Source organism: Parambassis ranga, chromosome 9 (genome assembly GCF_900634625.1).
Source record: "Parambassis ranga chromosome 9, fParRan2.1, whole genome shotgun sequence".
NCBI classification, from domain to species: Eukaryota; Metazoa; Chordata; class Actinopteri; family Ambassidae; genus Parambassis; species Parambassis ranga.
In genome coordinates this window covers 21,982,635-22,002,781 of record NC_041030.1, presented here as the reverse complement: position 1 = coordinate 22,002,781, position 20,147 = coordinate 21,982,635, and the positions used below count along the sequence as shown (strand labels likewise).

Here is a 20,147-nt window from a genome sequence, read left to right as displayed (position 1 = left end):
CACACATACAGAGACACACGCACACAGAGACACACACAGAGACACACACACACACACACACAGAGACACACACAGGGACACACAGAGACACACACACACATACAGAGACACACGCACACAGAGACACACACAGAGACACACACATACAGAGACACACACACAGACACACACATAGACACACAGAGACACACACAGACACACAGAGACAGACACACAGACACACACACAGAGACACACACAGAGACACACACAGGGACACACAGAGACACACACAGCCACACACACACACACACACAGACAGACACACACTCTGCCTGTATTTCTATAAGCAGCTGTATTCTGTAATATTCTTGTAATATTGAGGTTTATCTTTTGAAACATTTATTTTTTTGTAGATTAAACTGAGCTGGCCTGTCGCCGCCTCAGCGCTCCATTTTCTGCACAGACCACTCCGTTCTTGAAGCTTGACTTCACTCCAAGCATATCTGACTTCTTTGTCTGATGGAATGTGACAAGAATCAGATTTTTTTCTCCAGTTTTTATTCCCGAGGGTTTTTTTTTTCCTCCTTGTTTTTCAGAGGCATTAAGTTGTGTGTTTGGAGAGAGAGAGGGCCTGTCCTTGAAATTCATGTCTGGAGCGTTTCAGTGGATGAACAGTGTTGCAAAGTGCAGCGGTCTGTTGGTCCTGGCTGAGCGGCGCTCAGTCAGATTTGTTTTTCAGAGCTGCTCTTTATGGCTTTATGTTTTGTCCACGTTTGTAATTTCCAAGTGACCAGATCAGACTCGTGCGCAGACTCTGTAATCATTCGCAGGCGTGTTCGTGCCGGGTTTTCCGTGCAGGCCAGAGAAAGGATCTGTGGCTGCTGATCAGTCTGGATCTGGTGTGTTTCCCGCTCACAGAGAAGTCATGTTGTGACAGGTCAAGCTGAAAACACTGGATCCGGTGTGAGCTTTCCTGAACAGACTTGTGGAAAACATATCTGATTGAAGCCGTTTGTTGACTGGCTCTGGACCTGCAGGTGGGTCGCAGAGGATGGAGCGTTTGTGTTTAAATAACAAGCACAAATCATAGTTGTATCTTTTGTATCTGGGTCACAGAGGTTTGTCAACAAACCAGGAAGTCACGATGGAGTCATGTGACCAGAGATTTGACTGATCAGCAGCTTTCTACACCGAATGTGCTGAGCAGAGGCTCGAAAAATACAAATACTGAAACATGTAACAGAGGGAGCTGCTACCGCGGTGTGGAGCGGCGCTGCACAGACTGTGTGCCGTTTATTTACATTTGAAGCCTCTCAGATGGTCTGAGCTCGGCTGTACCTGCACCGCCCGTCCTGTCATTGTCCGAGTCCACAGGAAGCAGAGCAGCAGGTTACAGTCCGCCTTCCTGTCCTGGCTGGGTATCTGTAGAAGGAGGACGAGGAGGAGGGGGTTAATCTTATGTAGCCCTATGAAGAGCCGGCTTTGCCTCCCTGTTTCCATGACAACCTCTCTCCTACAGTATTCAGCCGTGGGACGGCCTCTGCATCTGAAAGCAGTTCCCAGTGGTGTTCTTTTCCTTCAGTTGCTCCTTCTCTTCCTCCTCCTCCTCCTCCTCCTCCTCTTCTTCTACTGTCTGTGTGTTTATAAGAGCAGCAGCAGTTGTGTTTTCTCTGCTGTACTTGTAAATCACCACCTCATTTGCATCTGAACCAGGGCTGAATTCCACCTTTGTTCCCCCTTTAAATTCCCCCAGACTGAAGGGCGGAACACACGTGAATTATTTAGACCCAACTGTAAATATTAGCCAAAAGAAAGAAGCTTCAGAGCTGGCAGCGAGGGACGCTCCTGGTGCTGCATCACAGTGCAAAGCAGTTTTAATAATTACACAGCCTGGATGTTGACTGTACGTTTACATGCTGATGAAACATGGAGGGAAAGTGGTCAGAGCGCTGGAGGGAGAACAGAAGGCGGGACCGAAGTGATAGGTGAGATAAAAAAAAAAAAAACATGTTTCACAGCTCTGAGGCTGCTGTTTTCAGGTCAGAGCCAACTTACTTCCTTTCTGTCGATGTTTCAGCCATTCAGGGTAAAAGCTGTGTGACCTACATACAGCCAGCCTGATATGTTTTTGAGATTCAGGTCGAGAGGCTGTAAACGCCATGAAGAGAATATATCAGGACGTCAACATGGAGTCCAGCTGCAGGGAAGGCTGTTCCTTCCCGAGCTGATCCTGGGGAATCCCTCACTGAAGTCTGAGTCTGCTGAAGAGCAGGGGAAGCTCGTCATATATTAGACGATATTTAAGCTCACTGAGCATGTGTGGTCTGCTGTGTGACACATGAGCATCAGTCACAGGCAGACGTGCGACATCCTGCACATTTAAAGCAGGCGACACATTCATCAGCAGCTCAGCTTCAAAGCTCGGAACAGTTTCGCTGCTTCAGTTTTTTCCTCCTCTCTCTGTGAGGCAGGAGGGGATGCCTTCATGTGTTGCCAATGGCAACATCTGTCATTTTTAAACATCTTGTTGCACACAGACCCAGGGAAGATTTGTCCGTAGTGACTGTTATTTTCTTTTCCCCCCGCACGGACTCTTGATCTGGTGCCTCGAAGAAATGCATCGTGTCATCCTTTAACATCAGATTTCAGTATTCAGGGCAGCAAACCAGCTGTTATCTGCTCTCATCCGACCAGGAGAGGTTTGATAATGACCTTAGCATAGGTGGAAGCTAAAGAGATGACCACTCATGGTGTCATGGTGTCTGTTTCTGACGTTTTTAGACTTCTCTTCATCACACTCTGGATGTTTAAACTAGTTGTAAAGTGATTAGCTGATTGCTAAACAAGGAGGCGTGCATTTTACCATCAGACAAATCTCAGAGCTTCCCCGGTGCAGTGCAGGAATGCTGCAGCACTGAGCGCAGACCAGAAGAACAACATCAAAGATTTAATAACGCTCAAAATCGTGGCAGCAGCCAGCTCCTGTGCAGGACTACCAGGCCTCACCGGACCTCCATCACATGTTCAGAAAGGAAAAGAATTTCCAGGAGAGCGCCGGTGACCCCGCAGAATGTCCGCTTTCACATTTTAGCAGCAGCATTAATGAGGAGGGAGGCTGATTCATACTTCAGCCTGCTTCATCTTTAATGGGCTCGCACAGACAGTCTGGCACTACAGGAGCAACACGGAGCTGCTGCTTCTCTCCTGATTAAATCGCTGCAGCATAAGAGAGTCAGACGCCAGCTCCGAGCCCCTCTGTGTACCTGCTGCATTTCCTCGCCTGCAGTTCTGTGGCAGGTCTGAGCACATCAGTGGAGAGAGAATGCAAACACGCTGCGGTCGTGGCACAACAGCGGCGAGTGTTGGGCAATACCCCCAGAAGACGGAAAGACAAGAGAGCAGCTGCTGACAGTTAAGACGTTCCCTGGCGAGGCAGAGAAGGAGGAGGGGAAGGGAGGCAAGGCGAGAAGAGGAAGAGGGAGGCAGACGAGGGGAGAGCAGGAGGAGGAGGTGGAGGAGGTGGAGGGGTTCCTCTCCCGTCTCCCAGACAGACTCCTCAGTCTTCAGTCAGAGGCAGAGGGAGCGGAGCGCTGAGCAGCCAGGCTGGGAGTTCCTTCTTCTTCCTTCATTTGTCTTTTTTTGTTTTTCTTTTTGTTGGTGTATGTCGGCGACGCGTCGAGCGACAGCTGTGCAGTGCGTTCAGCGTGCAGCATGGAAACCAAGTCCCTGTTCAGCCTGCACAGAGCGCTCGCTCAGCCCGTCAAGATGTGCATGTTTGATTTCCCCGTCACCATCCTGGACGACCTGGTGAGCTGCAACAGTGTGTGTCTGTGTGTGTGTGTGTGTGTGTGTGTGTGTGTGTGTGTGATCATTGAACACCAAAAAGCATGAAATATGTATATTGTGCAGACACTTCTTGTGGTTTGTTTGATCAGTTTCTGCTTGTAAACGAGTCACAACACCAGTTTAGAAGATTTCTGTGTGTGTTGCGTTCACTGACTCCTCTCTCGTCTCTCCGCCTTCATTTGCTTCTGGAAACAGTCAGCAAGTTTTAGCTGCTATTGTTCCTTCCTACATTAATGGACTGTTTGGTCTGAACCTTGGTCTGTGTGTGTGTGTGTGTGTGTGTGTGTGTGTGTGTGTGAGTCTCACACCCAGGCAACCACAGTGCCCTCTAAACTTCTGACATGTTTGGTCATGTCTGTAATAATCCCCGTGGCGCCTCATGAATGTCTTCCTGAATCAGCTTGTTAATAAATCCTGCGACTGAAAGCTGGGAGGAGACGCAGACAGACCAGCAAACGTTTGATTAACACTGTTGTTGTTGGAGGAGTTCTGAGGAGCCGTTTATTTCATTTAGATATTAACCCTGGAGGGTCGCTGCCTCTTCTTTCATTACTTCTGTTCCCGAGCTTCAAACTCACAACAGCAAAAGTGTAGAAAGGGTTTACTGGGAGGATCAGAGGGGGCTGAGGAGGTGAGCTCAGACTCAGCCCTCAGCTCTTCTCTGTGGACCGGGCCTGGCGTCTTGCAGCACATCAGCCTTGAACCATTCACAGCTGATGGCGGTCACATGGTTAAACAGCCCAGCGTTGGTGCAGCGGTTGTCCTTCTGTGGACTGACTCCTCTGTTATAATGAGGCTTGTGAACGCAGCTCTGTCTGTTTGCGGTCCTGTTCTTCATGACCTCAGCACACCTGAGGTGGTGCTGCTCCAACCATAACACGGTGCCGCCAGAGTCTGTTGCTCTCCCTCTAACAGTCGCTCTGTGTCTCAGCAGTAACTCCTGATTGTGTTTCGTGCGGCCTGAATTCTTCTGAGGGTCAAACTGAGTCACCCCCGCTCCCTGCTGTGCGTCTGCTGTTGTGTTACATGTGGTTGGAATAAAGTGCAGTCGTGTAGTCCAGCAGGCTGTGAAAACAGGAGGAGAATCTGTGAAAATAAAATCATAGAGGTGTCACTGGGACGGTCCGAGCCGGGCGGGGAGACCAGAGCTGTTATCACCACAGAACAAAGCTCACTACAGGATTCAGGATTCTCTGCTTTTGATGCTTCGATTAAAGACGTTTGTCTCAGACTACAATACTATCACAGTGTGTGAGAGTGTGTATTTAAAGTTCTGTCCGCCCACACAGGTGACTGAAGAGACCTCTGATCAGGGTGGGGGGGGGGCGGTTTAATGTGCTTTCCTTCTACTTTCCTATACTGAAAGCAGGAGTAGTGTTAGGAGTCAGCTGCTGGTGACCGAGTTATGCTGCTGTGAAATGTAAACACACATGTGTACTTTAGTTATTTATCTGTGCAGCTGTTTGAAGGCGGGTCAGGGATCTTTAGGTAAAAGTTGAGCTCGACGGTTTGCTGAACTTTTGTCAGAAAACAAATATGTGCAGTGATATGACACTGGTGGTAAAAAGGTCAAGCAGCCCTCCACAGTCCTCTGCTGCCGAGTGATGGAGCTGTCAAACTGTCAGCGGGCTCCAGAGGAAACGGATGGATGTCTGCAGACGTGCTGATAATGTTCACCATGATGGAGTCTCTGAGGAGCAGAGGTGGTGGTGGTGGAGTCAACATTCGGAGCAGTTTTCAATAAACAATGAGGCATTATTCCCTCTAATTTATCTCCACTCGTGGAAAGCTGTCACTCATGATCCTCTGTTACTGAGAAGGAGGAGCTTCAGCAGACACTTTGGGCGGGTGTGCAGGTGGATGTGGAAGTGATGTGGAGCACAGACTGTGTGTGGACAGGGGCCGTTGAGGCCGCAGGCTTCTGCTCCATGTGTCGGTGTTGTGGTTTCTTTATATTGCGTCTCAGTGGCCGCGCTGACAGGAAGCAGGAAACAGTTTGGTTTAATAATGAGCCAGAATTGTCACCAAACAGTCCTTATGTGCTTATGAGTTGCTTATGAGCTGTGATGCCCTGATGGCCACAGTCAGCAGGAGGAAGGAAGCCTGGGCGGCTCTGCACCTCAGGCAGCTCCTCGGGCAGCTCAGGGTCTCCTTCACTGGGTGTGAATGGGAAGCTTCTCCTCTGTTACTGGCTTGTTGCTTCCAGTGCAGCAGCACTGAAAGGGGAGAATCATCTCATTACTCTGTGAGAGGGCCGCTTGTCTTTAACCCACATGAACATCTTCACTGTTTTCCTTTTACCTGTGAGAGGGACGCACTCACAGTGACAGGAATCTCTGCACTTTCAGTAATGCTGCAGAGCAGCTGCACCTCTGGCTGATACTCCCCCTCTGTAGTCAAACAGGGAAGTCCCTGTCATGCCATTGACTCATCTTCAGCTTTCGTTTGTTTTTTTAAGTGTCACTGCTGCCTGAAAGTGTTCCTTTGAGGTTTCACTTCACCTTTGACAGAATTCGGACGGCTCAGATCAGCCTCTGCTTTTTCTGTTTTCCCGGCACAAGTTAATTTTTTCTAGTGTTGTTCCTGCCGTTGTTGACACAGCTGGTAAAGTAAACATGAACGAGCTGGGCGTCTGTGTGGGGGGAGTCGGCCAATCTGTGACGAGGGGAGTGCGAAGCCGCTGCTGAGTTTTTCACTCTGGGAACGTTGGGCCCTGAGAGTTCTGCTCTGGTTCTGGGTGAAGCCGTGATGTGGTGCTGGGGTCAGTGGACCTGTGGAGTGCTGGTCAGAAGAGGTGCCTGCTGGGACGGCGAGGATTATTACACACCAGTCAGAAGAAGAAGAGTCGCCACGCAGGTGGGATCTTTAGATGTTTTGTTTTCAGACAAACAACCAAATCTGTGACTGAACAGGCGACTTAGACCCCGTTCACACTGGAGAGAGTCAATCCAGATAGACTGGGAGTGAATCCAGATCGCCTTTAAGCTGGATACGTTCAGACCTGTTTTCAAATCTGGCTATCACACGCGCGTGTCCGTGCTCAATCCAGTTTAACCCAGCTTCTTTGTTGTCCTCCAAACCACTAGGTGGCGCCTCATAAAATACAGAGTCCATAGAGAGAAATACAGAGTTTTTTTTTGGGTCAAAAAGCAGTTTATTCCTTTGTAGCCCTGTGGAAAATAAACTCGGGGCCAAGCTGTCGTAGTTCGATGGTTCGATGGACATACGGCTTTTGTACGCGACTCGGGTACAGTCCCTGTGAAACCGGAAGTATCACATCAGTAGTGGGATTCGCGTTCAGTCCTGAGCCAGGTGTAAGCCAATCCGGCTAGATCACATATGTCAAAGTCAAGGCCTGCGGGCCGAATTATCTATGGCCCCCGGATTGATATTTGATTAGTATTAGAACCGGCCCGCAGGCCGTAGCTGCCCGCTGGTGTTTTGCACGCACCAATACTACATTTCCCACAATGCAACGGTAACCCGCGAACTCACTGCAGCGCAGCAAGCGGACTTCGGCTTCATCATTCATTAGCAGTCAGAGCAGATGTCAACTTTCAGCTACCTCCTGCCCAAAAAATGGTTAAACGGAAGGTGGATGCTGAGAACAGGGGGTTTGAAGCTCGGTGGGAGGCAGAGTACATGTTCACTGAGGTAAATGGCAAACCTGTGTGCCTTCTGTGTGGAGAAAGTTTGGCTGTAATGAAAGAATACAATTTAAGAAGGCACCATGAAACGTCTAAGAATATGGACACGGAACAAAGGCTACAGAAGAAGAATGTACAGGACGTGATTTTTCTTTGAAGGCAGTTTGTTCTTGTCTGTGTGCCTGCTGAAAAATGTTTTCCCGATTATTCATTTAATCATTAAATAATACACTGTGTTAGGTCTTGGTTCAATAGGCTACGTGCAGTCATTTCAATATGTTTTGATAAACATTGAATCAGTCCGGCCCTCGGCTTATAGCCAATTTGTTTTTTTTTTGGCCCTCTGTGTATTTGACTTTGACATCCCTGGGCTAGATCCACCTTTGAGAGGTGGATTGAGATCAATCTGGTCAATCTGATATATCCAGATACAACCCAAATCCTACTCTAGCCGGATGGATTTCCCCAGTGTGAACGGGGTCTTTCAGGGTCAGAGGTGGACTGAGGTGTCTTCGTAGGAGGACTGGGAGGGTTTATAATTTACACTTCTGACTAAAATCATATTTAATCATAAATAACTCAAGAACAGTGAGACCAAAATAAAAGTCACCTGTTCTCTATGATTAACCCTCATATCACTGAGCCAGACTCATGGTCAAACGATCTGATCAAACCCATAATTAAAGAGTCAGTAAAACCAAAAGGTGCTGATGCTGCACTGTGAGTTATATCAGACAGACGTGAAGCACAACAACCTTCTGAGAGGAAACCTGAGGCGGTCGTCATGTCTCTCGACTGAGCAGACATTAAAAGCTGATAGCATCCTCCTCTTTGACTTGTTGACCTGTCTGTGTGATGTCAGCATTGAGTCTGGAGCTCTAAGTGTCCAAAACAGCATCACAGGGAGCTGGTAGGAGCAGGAACTGGTGCCGGTCTGATCCGAGCTAATGAGCGCTGTAAGAGCCTCAGAGTGCGACGCCTCTGCAGTGAAAGCTGATTGAAATGAAAGGACCGACGTCTCCCTGTCATCTGATCCCATTAACCGCCATCACGGCGTTCATGAGGCAGCTCACACCTCCTCCTGCCTGTCAGCCGTGCCCCCCCGCCTCCGTCACAGTCTGACCATCGGATTCTATGAACCAGCAGCTTCTTAACAGACGGATCAGTGTTATTGTTTGAAGCCTGAGACTCCGTCCTCCGTCCTCCACCTGTCAGTCATCCTGACGAGCTGTCGGCTGTCTCCTGGCTGAGGTAACTGTCGTCTGTGCAGTGCTCACAGGTGTGGAAGGAAGACGTAGGATGTGTGCTGAGTGTTTACCCTCCGTCTTCTGCAGCGTATTTATATATAAAATAAATATCTGTAGGGAGGCAAGCTGAGTTTTTGCCTTGGATAAATGAGCAGGTCTCATTTTGTCCTCTGCTTCTGTCGAAGCCTCTTTGAGCTGCAGCTGTTGTTGTTGATCCGTCTGAACGATGAACTTTCCTTTCTCTGAAGACGATGGGCGCTGTGCTTCTCCTCCGGGCGGCTGCATGTGTCCGCTCACTGGAAACTATTTAAAAAAAAAAAAAAAAGGCGCTGGCACTTTTCATTTTTGGCTTGTTAGCAAACAAGAAGGAACTTCTGGGCAGCACTTCCAGCCCTTTAGCTCCGAGAAGTTCCACTTCCTTCACTGTTTATCTGTCTGCCAGGTGGTGCCACATATGGCGTCCTAATCTGAGTTTTTTTTAACTTTAAAATAACTTTTTTTTGTCTAGCAGCCTTTATAAGTTCATCTTTCTGTTGTAATCAGTTTACGCTCTTTATATTTCATTGGCTCTCGTTGGCTTTATTTGCCTCAGATCTAGTGTTTGTGGAGCTCTGGGGAACATTGTGCACCTGGCAGCAGCCCAGCTTAACACACAGGTCACCAGTGCCGGCCTGTGAGCCTCCGCTGGGGGTACAGTGCCTGGCTAAATGGCACGCTGACAGGAGGAGTAAAGAAGTCAGTGTCACCAGGACTGAAATAACCGGTGCCGTCACTGACCTGATTTAGTTTGAACCATGCCATGGTGGAAATGTTTTAGTGGGTGACGGTAAAACTGGCCTGCGCTCAGTTTCTGTTTGTGTAGAAGCACGAACGCTTCGTTTCTGTGTGAAAGAATTCGAAAGTAACGCGGCCTGTTAGCATCAGCCTCTGTGGGGAACAGTAAAACATGTCAAAGCTCGAGCCAGAGCCACGGCGGCAGCATAACATCCTCTGGTTTTGATTTCCAGCAGATGGAAGAAGAAGCTACTCCATGTTTTACCCATATCTAACAGCTGCTGTGAGGTTTTTTTTCTCCTAAATTTTAAACACAAGATGATCAGAATGAGTGTCGTGCCTCTTCTCTGTGTGTGTGTGTGTGTGTTGGCATCCAGCAGCTGCACATTTGTGCGTTGTTATGATGATGATGAGGAAGGTCAGTGAGGTCAGATGTGTTTGTGATCAGTTTCAGCCTCAGCTGCTGCAACAGATGTTTTTCTAAAATTCACTAAGTCACTCTGACACGTTGGGCTCTTCCTGTTGCTGCATGGTTACAAAAGCCAAGTGTGGACGGTGTAGTTCTCTTGCCACATAGTTTTATATTATTATCAAGCTGACTGTACGACACAGGAAGCTGCTGCTGTGTCCATTGTAGGCGCCGATGGGTTAAACATGGCTGGCAGCAGTCCTGACACTGACCAGCGTGAGGCAGTGTGAGACGTTAAATCCATAGAGGCTCCTGCCGTGATGTCTTCTGCTATGTTTAACTGGTGCAGTCATCAGAAATTCCCCATGATGCATCTGTCATGGTACAGTGAAGCCATCTCAACACTGCAGCACCTGATTAAAAAGCTTTTAATCAGCATCCTGATAGATGTTTAAAGTGTTTTTCAGAGAGGATGTGTTCGTCACTGTGACTCGTTATTGTTTTTATTAATTTATTCAAACTTAAATTTAATGTTTAAAGTGTGTTTGTTTAATTTGAGCAGTTCTTTTATAAAGCCACCCTGAATAATGTGGCATAAACACCCACAGTGTAGAGCAGAGCAGCTGTGTTTGCTGTGGTTTGAGTGTGAATGTGAGGCCTCGGCGGACAGTGAAGGCCACATCCATGTGTTTTCTTTTCCCATACTGTCCTGCTGCCATAGTGAAGCAGAAACAACACTCAGCCATCATTTCCCATAGGCATGACGTCAGAGCGGAGGAGTTAACGCTGCCTTCAGGGACACCCTGTTGGCTTGTTATGTTCAAATCCCAGTGCTGCCGGGTGTTATATCACATATTATTAAACGTATTTGCTTCCATTAATAATCAATGATTCGTGCTCCATTATTGTTATGTCAGCGCAAAGAAAGGAAATTAAATACACACAAACAACAACATTTCAGCTGTGGCTGAAAATAAAACACATTTTCAGATGTGTAATTAAACGTTTAATATACAACAACAACAACAATAATAATATACAATAGTTTAATAGAACAGAAGACATGTTATTAATATTATTATTATAAATAATAATAATGATAATAATAAAATAATAATTATTGTATATTATATTATTATAAATAATAATAATAATAATATATAATAGATCAATAATCAGCCGGATTTCCATATTCAGCTGATTGTTGTTATGAGAGAACCTTCTACTACATTCTGTCGTGCTTTTTCCCGACGGCCCTGAACGCATCTCGGGGCGGAGGGCGGGGCTTAGGAAAGCCAGTCTGAGTCACATTACTCCTAAACGCCGCAGACAGCAGCGATGATCCTCCAGAACCTGGTCCGGCAGCAGCGGCTCTCTGCTTTAAAGTCTCCGTGAAACCGTGGACATGTCTCCGCCGCTGCTCTGACTGTCTGGGCCTGTCCGTTCCGCCGGGATCCATGGTCTATTTTCCGGGGATGCAAGCCGAGGCGCGCAGCGTCAACCCGGGGCAGCTGCTCGAGATGTTTGACTCGTCGTGGAGGGTGCGGAACATTTGGGACGGGGTGAGGCTGGAGGTGGTCGAGGACCCCAGCCCGGTGGTTCTGCACAGCTTCACGCACCTAGACCCGGACCTGCCGCTGCTGGAGGTGAGAGTGAGGCGGGGGAGGGTTCGAGGGAGGGAGGCGGCGGAGGTCCAGTTAGCTGATGCGGTGATGGTCCGGTTTTGGAGGGTCCAGGGTGGAGATTCTGAGGCGACCCCCACCTAAAGGCACATGATGTATTACTGCCAGGTTGTGGCTCTTACAGGATGGAGCAGATTTGTTTCTGTGTCCCAGCTGCTGCAGCATCAAGCCTTATTTTGTCCTCTTTACTTCAGCAGCCTGTTGTTGTGAGCTCTGTGATGTTTCACTGTAGAGTTCAGGTACAAACTGGCACCGCCACAGCATGACTTGCTGTTTGTGTCACTCCCTCCTCCTCCTCCAGATCAATACTGACGACACCAGAGTCAAATCTGAACATGTTTCAGTACACTGGGGGGGGGGGGGGGGGGGTTCAGGCAGATTGTGTGTTTATGACAGGAAACAGCACCTGGCTGCAGAAATATTAAGTTTGTTATTGTGTCAGGGGCCTAATGTCATCGTTCACAGTGGCTGATTGATCGTTTGTTGATCGACATCAGTCTGTGGAGCTGCTGGGTATGAATCGGTGGTGGTTGTGTCACAGTCTCTGAAGGATGTCGATGAGCGTTTCCATTAATGACTGATTATTGATTGATTGCTTGTTGTATTGTGAGTGTGTGTTTGTAGTGCAGGAAATGATGTGAATTGATCGCCCCGCTGACAGGAAGTCGTCCATCGGCGGCGCTGGGTCGAGGTGCAGTTGTTTTGAAACTTGTGGCTGCAGCATCTCTCAGAGATGTGAACATCCTCCGGCTCTGTGCTCCTCTCGTTGGATCAGATAAGGAGGGAGGATGAGTAATCACATGTATCACATGTATCGGTGTTACATAAAGCCCGCCACGTCCCCCTCGCTGGGCCTTGGTTGTGAGTCCTGTTGGTCTCTCGTCTCCAGCTAACCTGTTCTGCTTCGTCTCTGGGCTCTAATCTAATCCTCTCCTCTAACACAATTACCTAATGCCTAATCCCCCTGCTGCAGAGGCCGAGGGGGTTCCTCCACAATCGCCGCCTTTCTTCTTCCCTCTGCTGAGGTGAACGTTATTCAATGCCGTTACAGTATGAGGGGTCACTGTGTCTGCTGGCTTGGATTTGTTGATCCCTCCGGCTTCATGTAACCTGCATCGTTCTGTATGTTGTGTATCATATGGCAGGGAGGATCGAGTGGCTTTGAAAAGGAAGTTTACTGTGGGATAAAGTTTCTGCTGTGTGTGCTAATACCAGCCGAGCGATGCCGTGCCGCCCCGCTTCATTCAGATGTTCATTGTCCTGTGTCGGAAAGCAGAGTTATGGAGATACAGAGAGTTTCTCCACGTGTGTTTTTACAGCCTGAAGGAACTCTGCTGATCAATCAGCCAAATACTCACTGGATTTAAGGCCCTGTTCACACTGCGGAAATCAATCCGGCTAGAGCAGGATTAAGGCCGTATCTTTTTCTGAGTCTGAACTACATGAATCCGGATATATCCAGATTGATCTCAATCCAGCTCTCGGAGGTGGATCTAGCTGGATTGGCTTACATCTGGCTCAGGTCTGAACGCAAATGCAGCTAGCGAATCCCGCTAGTGACGTAATACTTCCCGTTCACGTGGACAGTGTCCGGGTCGCATACAAAAGCCGCACGTAAACAACCTTCAAACTACGACAGCATGCGCACATGCGGTCCTACCGCGGCCTGAACGGACTCTGTATATTACTAGGCGCCACCTAGTGGTTTGGAGGACAACAAACAAGCCAGGTTAAGCTGGATTGAGTGCGGACACGTGTGTGTGATTTGAAAATAGGTCTGAATGTATCCAGCTTAAAGGCGATCTGGATTCAATCCTACTCTAGCTGGATTGACTTTCTCCAGTGTGAACGGGCCTAAGTCACGTGACTTCTGGTCACATGTCATCGTAGTGCAGACATTTTTATTGAACCACAAAAAAAACGTGAAAAAGCTTTGGCAAGTTTAATTTATCATCACACTTGATGCATTCAAGGACCATAGGAGAAGTCAAATAGAGCAGTTTCCAGAGGGTTACAAAAACTATTTTCTTGTTACGTTATTGTCTAAAAAGAGTTTTTAGAGTTTCGGGGAGCAGTTCTTCAGTGTGTTGCTGAGCTGTTTTCAGTAGTGTCGTGTTTGTGTTTGACTTTATGTCATCATGTATATCAGCAAACCTATAAAAACACACACACTCCGCCAAACAGAGACATGACTGAGCTCGTCTCCGGAGGCCGTGAACAGAAAGCACAGCAGAGTCAGTCAGGAGCATCAGAGAAGGAAGCCTGCAGCTCCCACAACAGTTCAGACCAGTTCAAGACTGTGGGAAAACAGAGCCTCTGTTGTCTCTGTGGCTCCACACACTGGTCCGTGTGGACATTTTCAGAGCTGCTGTAACAAACCTAGAATCTTCTCCCTGTCTGTCCCGACTCAGCCGGCTCATAAACAGACCCAGATGAATGACATAATAACACAGGACAGCTGCAGGCGTCCCACATGGAAGCATCAGCTCATACACAAACAGAATATCTAATTACAGAAAGTGTCCCTGCTGCAGGTTACACCGTACGTCTCATGATCCGCTTTCATCCATGTGACCCACATGTTCAGTGAAAACACGGCGCCTTCAGTCAGAGGGGGGAGATGTCACGTCAGGCCGCCGCTGGAGGCTGACAGGAAGCGACCTGCTCTGATTTAAGATCAACCGGCTGAAGTCTATCATCATCCAGCTCGGCACAGGAGAGCTTTTGTTCAGTCTGAGCAGAGTCAGATCGCTGAGCAGCAGAACCAAAGAAACAGACGGCTGGAAAAACACCGCAGGTCAGGTCTGTCTGGGGCCGTGTAATTATCTGAGCAGCTCTTACATAAGACAGGAAGAAAAAAAAGCTGCCGATCAAAGGTGAGTGTCTCCCTTCATGGGACAGAAATCGGAGGGTTTCCAATCAGCCCGGACAGCAACGAGCTGCGGGACGATTTCCATCTGGACGCACCCAAAGTGTGGGATGAAGTCACGCTCTGAGATGTGAGCTCCTACACAGGCAGTTCTGGAGACGCACTTTAGAAACTCAACAGTTTCTGGAGAAAAGAGCCACGTCACAGGATGCAGGCCCGTGGAGATGGAGCCAAGCTGCTGACTTCATCATGTTAGAGTCTCATAAGTGAAAAGGAGACGATAATCTGTTCGGAGCAACAAAGGAGGCGCCGCTGACCCTGCTGTTAAATGTGTTATTGAGTCATAGTAGGACAGAGCAGGAGAGAAGGTTCTGGAGGGAGCCCCTGCAGACAGACACCCGTACATTAAACATCTGTCTCATGTTGAACTTCAGGTCCAGGAAGTCATGTAATGAGCTCGTCGTGGATCTTTCCCACCTGTCAGACGGTCGTTATCAGCAGAGTGAGACGTCTCTGTGGAAATGTCAACATTTAAACTCTCCATGACCCGGAACGTCCACACAGGGTGGGCCCGGAGCTCCAGTGTGCTGCTCAGTGATGAAATGTATATAATATCATAATAATAATAATAATAATAATAATAATATCACCCCCCCCCCCCATCCTCAGCAGCACAGTGAAGCAGTGAGTGAGAGGAGTTAATGTTGCTGTGTGGGTGAGACGGAGCGGTCTGCATCAACCTTCTGTCTCTTTGGATTCATGTCGACTCTGTAACCAAACCTGTTAAAAGAAGATAAAGATAAAAAAGAATGTTCTGATAGCAGGAAATCATCTCACAGAAAAACCTGCTCATGTTCGTGGCAGGTTTTATTTCTGGAAGAGGCGCCCGCGAAGGCAAAAATAGAGAAAAGAAACTGAAGATGAAGATGATGGTGGATGTGTTTGTTATATTCACACAGTTTAGTGTAGAAGACTGGAGCAGCCATGTTTTCTTAGTTTCTCTGATCTAAACATTTGAATCATTTATTCTTCTTCTCTTATTTTCTGCCTCTTCTTATTCACAAGTTTCCAAACAAATTGTAGCTGCCCCCTTGGAGCTGAGATGCTCTGGACTCGGTGGATCTGTCTCTGTGTTTAGACCACCGTGGTGTTCCTGGTTAGCCCTCCCTCGCCCCTCTTGCGTCTCTTGCCCCACTTCCAGATGATCTCACCGGCTCTCAGCCATTGTTTGCGAGGGGAAGTCTCTGGCTTGTGCTGCGGGGTCGTAACGGGCTCGTGCTGTTGTTGTTGGCTTTGTTTAGCTGTTGACCGTTTCAGGGGCAGGTTGACTCTCACCAGTGGGAGTTTCCCTGTGGATCCACATTTAGACTTTAGACCTCTGAGGGGCTTTCTCTGCTGTTGACCAGCCTCAGAGTTCGGGCTGACTCCTCTGAACACAGGTCCTGGGTCCTGGCGGAGCACTGGGGGTTTACCTCTGTGTGTTTGTTTTACTGTGTTCCTGTTCCAGGTGGCTGTTTATAAAGACCGTCCACCATCAGATAGAGAGGTGGAAGTCTTGTTATGTGAGATAAACATTTTTTTTTCCACTGACTTCTGAACTGATGACCCGGTCAGTGAGTTATTGTTAGAGTGAGGGAGGCCGGGGTTGGTCCCATCTGTGTTTACCGTTTTAATTGTCACTGTTAACATCTGTGGAGGAAAAAAATCCCCCAAACATGGCGCACAAAATAATCTGAAGCAAACAGGAGTCATCACGGAGTGACCTCAGGTTCAGCATCACGCAGTAAAACTTAGAGGATTAACCCTAAGATTGCCTGAATGTTGATAGGTATTCAGAATATTCGACAGAATGTTGGAGGCCGCTCAGACTCTTCAGGAGGCCGTGTGTGTGCTCGGTCTCTCTCTGTCTCTGTAATCCAGTCCAGATGTTGGGATCAGGACGCCTCCCATGGCTGAGGATGATGTGTGTGCACGCTGTGAATCTTCTTGGGGGGTTTTGGCTCGTCTTCCTGCCTCAGTCTGAGAGTTGGACCCAGCAGAGGTCTCTGTGATAATAGCGGTTTGAATATCTTCTTTTAAAAAATGCATCGTGATGGATGTGACCACCACACGCACAACAGAAATCCTTTCATCCAGCTGTAGAAGCAGCGCTGCTCGCGAAGGCTCATGTGTCTTCTCTGCCACGTGACCCTTTCTTCCTCTCACATTCCTGCAGCCCACATGTACATTCATGGTCATTCTCAGTCAGGATGGTGTAGGTGAGCCCAGATCTGATAAGACTGTGGAGGAGTCGGAGTCGGGATGCCAAACATTTTATGCTCACCAAGTGTATGTTTAACACCACTCTCCTCCATATCCCCATGCTGCATACTGAACAGTAAATACTTCCTGACCCACTGTAATCCACTTGGATAAGACCACAGGACGCGGCATCGCATCAGGTCGACTCCTTCCAGCGATCACTGCTTGTTGGAGCAGGGCGCTGAGATGAGTGTCCATCTTCAGCGGCCGCTTCCTGCCTGTTTGTAAGCAGACCGGTGCTGATGTGGCCGACGTAACGTCGAGTCAGGCCGAAGGAATTTAATGAAGAGAACGTGTGGTAACTTCCTGAGGATAACTCTGGGAATTTCCTCATAATTCCACCGATCTTCTCCATCCTGTTTGTTTGTCAGACTGGACGGCAGCTCGCTCTGATAATAATCCTTTTTTATTTCATGTTCTAGTTGGAAAATGTGGTGTCACGTCTCTGAGCCTTGGTGAGGTGCCACTGTGCACTCCTTATTTTTTTTTAAAGTATTGATTACTGGAGTAGTGGAGAGAGTTTGGTTATCATGGCAACACTCGCTCCTGCTGGAAGGGGCATGAATAGAGGCATTATTCTGGGAGCCGAGTCGCCGGATGGAGCGAGGCGCTGCCCTTGAGCGCTACATTTTTTTCAGGGTTTTGAAGCGATATCAGCGCGGCCTCTGTGGTCCGGCTGATAAGCACCGCTCCTGCTGTCAAGGCCCTTTGCTGCAGCTGCACCTCGGCCATTATAGCTGACAGGATTTACAGCAGTCCGGGGGTTTGTCTCCTCTCTGCCCATTTATCTGTCCCACGCTCCCTCCTTCTACACTCGCTCTGTGTCGACTCACACGTATGCTGTGTGCGCGCTGTGTTTGAGTTTTGTTGTTTGTCTCTCTCGTCTGTTCATAATCTAATTAGCCGAAAGGCTTGTTCTTAAAGAGGCTGCTTGTTAAGACGTTACACACACACAACACAGACATTGTTGCCTGGCTGACACAGGGCTGAGGACTGTCCTCGTTACTCACTGATTGATGTGATTGATTAACTGCATCATATTGAAACGATTGAGGATGAAGTCATTCGTTTACGTCTAATAATAAACATCCGAAACACAAAAACGCTGTGAGGATACTGTATCCCCCCTCATGACATCCTGGTTACAGCTTGTTTCCATGGTAACAGAGGGCACAACAACGGGGGCCAAAAATAAAAAAAGAAGCCGCGAGTCACACTGAGGCTCTGGAACGGGCTCTGATGACTAATGCTCCCAGGATGCACAACAAGCGGCCATGACGGATGACTGTGGCACGCCACCTTACATTCCTCCTCCATCCGGGCCTCAGCTCACTGAGTCACAGGGCTGTAGCGCTCTGCGATGTAGGCTAGATATGTGAAGACTCCTCAGCACTCAAAGTCAAGGCTTTATTTTATTTTAACAGTGACGCAAACTGCTGATTAGACGTTCACGCTGCTGATAAACCACATTTACTGGGTTTAAGTGTTGTGTCTTCTCCGTTATTCACTTGTAGCTAATTGTCAAATATAATAATAGTAATTATAATAATATTGTGCAGAGCCTTCATGCTAAAGCTAGCATGAAGTGTGGACACAGAGTATCACGAGTCTGACCTCATCCTGGCCACCGTAACATCTGCAGCGGTTACAGACAGCTTCTTTGTAAAAACAGCATCTGTACGCCGTGTAGTTCAGCAGATCTTTTCCTGTAGGTCTGTACAATCTGTGAATGTGGCACAGCGTCACCGCAGGTCAACAAATCTGGATCTTTGGATCTCTGTTTGTTTTCGCCTTTTAGAAATAGCAGATCGACCTGCAGAAAACATCATCCACTCTTTAAATCATGACTTTTTAACAGCTTTGATCAGTTAATGATCAGTTCATTTGACCATTTTTACATCCTGCTTAATTTCCAGGATCTTTAGATGCAGTTTTTAAGATGCTGCTGCGGTGGTTTATCAGCACATGCATGCAGGTGTGTTAAAGTTTCCCTCTGAAGAGTCGCTGAACAGCTTCGCAGTGCTGATGCAGGCCTGTGACGTGCTGTGATGATGAATGAATCTGGCATCTTTACATTGTTTTTTCTTTGTAGGAACAACAAAGTGCTTGGGCGGCGACATGCAGCAGCCTGCAGAGGCCTCATTCACATGCAACAAGCTGTTTGTGTTGATTCCCTGTGTGTGTGTGTGTGTGTGTGTGCAGGCTGCAGCTTGTATTGTAGTGCTGGTATCCAGCAGCCTCTGTTTAGTAACAGGCTGTTGCTTGTTTGTGGACGGCCACGCACATGATTCACAAAGTGTGACTCAGAGAGAGACGGACCAGAAAGAGGACCGCCAGGTCACAGAGGGGCATAATTAAAGGGTTTCATCCCAGAATGAGATGTCGGACTTTTTGAAGCCGGCGTTCTGCACGGTAACGTCTTGAGCTCCCTCTAATCTGTGTACAACACGTCTTTAAAGGGCTCGTTCCATCAGGAAAAACCTCCGGGACTTGTAGCGCTACATTCAAAGATTACAGCAGCGAGAAAAGCCAAAAAAAGTTCCCTTCATAAACGACTTAGTTTCCGTCTCCTCTGCCTTATAGAGCTCGACGCAGGAGATCGGCGAGGAGGCCGAGGAGGACGCCATCTTCACCATCACGCTGAGGAAGGTGCAGCTTCATCAGTCAGCCAGTAAGGGGCAGCGATGGCTGGGCGTGGACACGGACTCCGCCCTGAGCCTCTACGAGACCTGCAAGGTGCGGACCATCAAGGCCGGCACGCTGGAGAGGCTGGTGGAGTACATGGTGACGGCGTTCCGGGGCAAAGACTCCACCTACGTCACCATCTTCCTCTGCACATACCGATCCTTCGCCACCACCAAGCAGGTGCTGGATCTCCTGCTCAACAGGTACAGTGACAGGAGTGGAGTTTAGTGCAGATCTGAATGTTTTTACCTTCTGGTCAGCAACATGAAGCAGAAAAAACTGAATTTCGTTTTTTTGTCCTGTTGTTTTTAAGGTATGCCAAGCTCCAAAACGTGCCTGCAGCCAGCGCACACAGAGTGTCCCAGGACGACTGCACAGAGCTGAGAAAGTAAGTGTGCTGCGACCTTCAGAGCCGAGCTGCCAACATCGATCACTGAGAGCGCTCTCAGCTCGGAGCCTCGGCCCTCTCCTCCCCCGGTTAGAGGCGTATCACCAGTTTAAAGCTTTACCGGACTATTCCTCTATCCTGGGGGGGGGGGGGGGTCTGATAACACACAGTTCATGAACTGACAGAAACTCAGTAAATCAGAGCAAAGAACACCTTTGTGCTCTTTAGATGGAAACAAGCTGGTTTAGCTTCAGAGAAGATCCTTTTCTTTATTTGGTGTTTTTTCTTAGCTTGTTAGCGTTAGCTCTGAGTGCCTG

At 48.2% G+C, this 20,147-nt stretch overlaps 1 protein-coding gene across 9 annotated transcripts in view; it reads left to right on the top strand.

Moving 5' to 3' along the window:
- LOC114440849 (ral guanine nucleotide dissociation stimulator-like) overlaps positions 1 to 20,147 on the top strand; it is a 31,276-nt gene that overhangs the window by 3,117 nt on the left and 8,012 nt on the right. For 3 of the 9 annotated variants that reach the window (XM_028413415.1, XM_028413414.1, XM_028413413.1), the window contains exons 1-3: positions 11,220 to 11,551; positions 19,341 to 19,645; positions 19,756 to 19,830. In XM_028413415.1, the coding sequence (XP_028269216.1) occupies positions 11,363 to 11,551; positions 19,341 to 19,645; positions 19,756 to 19,830 (569 nt within the window). In that variant the 5' untranslated portion in view covers positions 11,220 to 11,362. Of the gene's footprint in view, positions 1 to 3,503; positions 3,790 to 6,473; positions 6,685 to 8,401; positions 8,727 to 11,219; positions 11,552 to 14,077; positions 15,022 to 19,340; positions 19,646 to 19,755; positions 19,831 to 20,147 lie in introns of those variants that run through there. The other 6 variants (XM_028413417.1, XM_028413416.1, XM_028413420.1 and 3 more) reach the window with 6 other exon arrangements.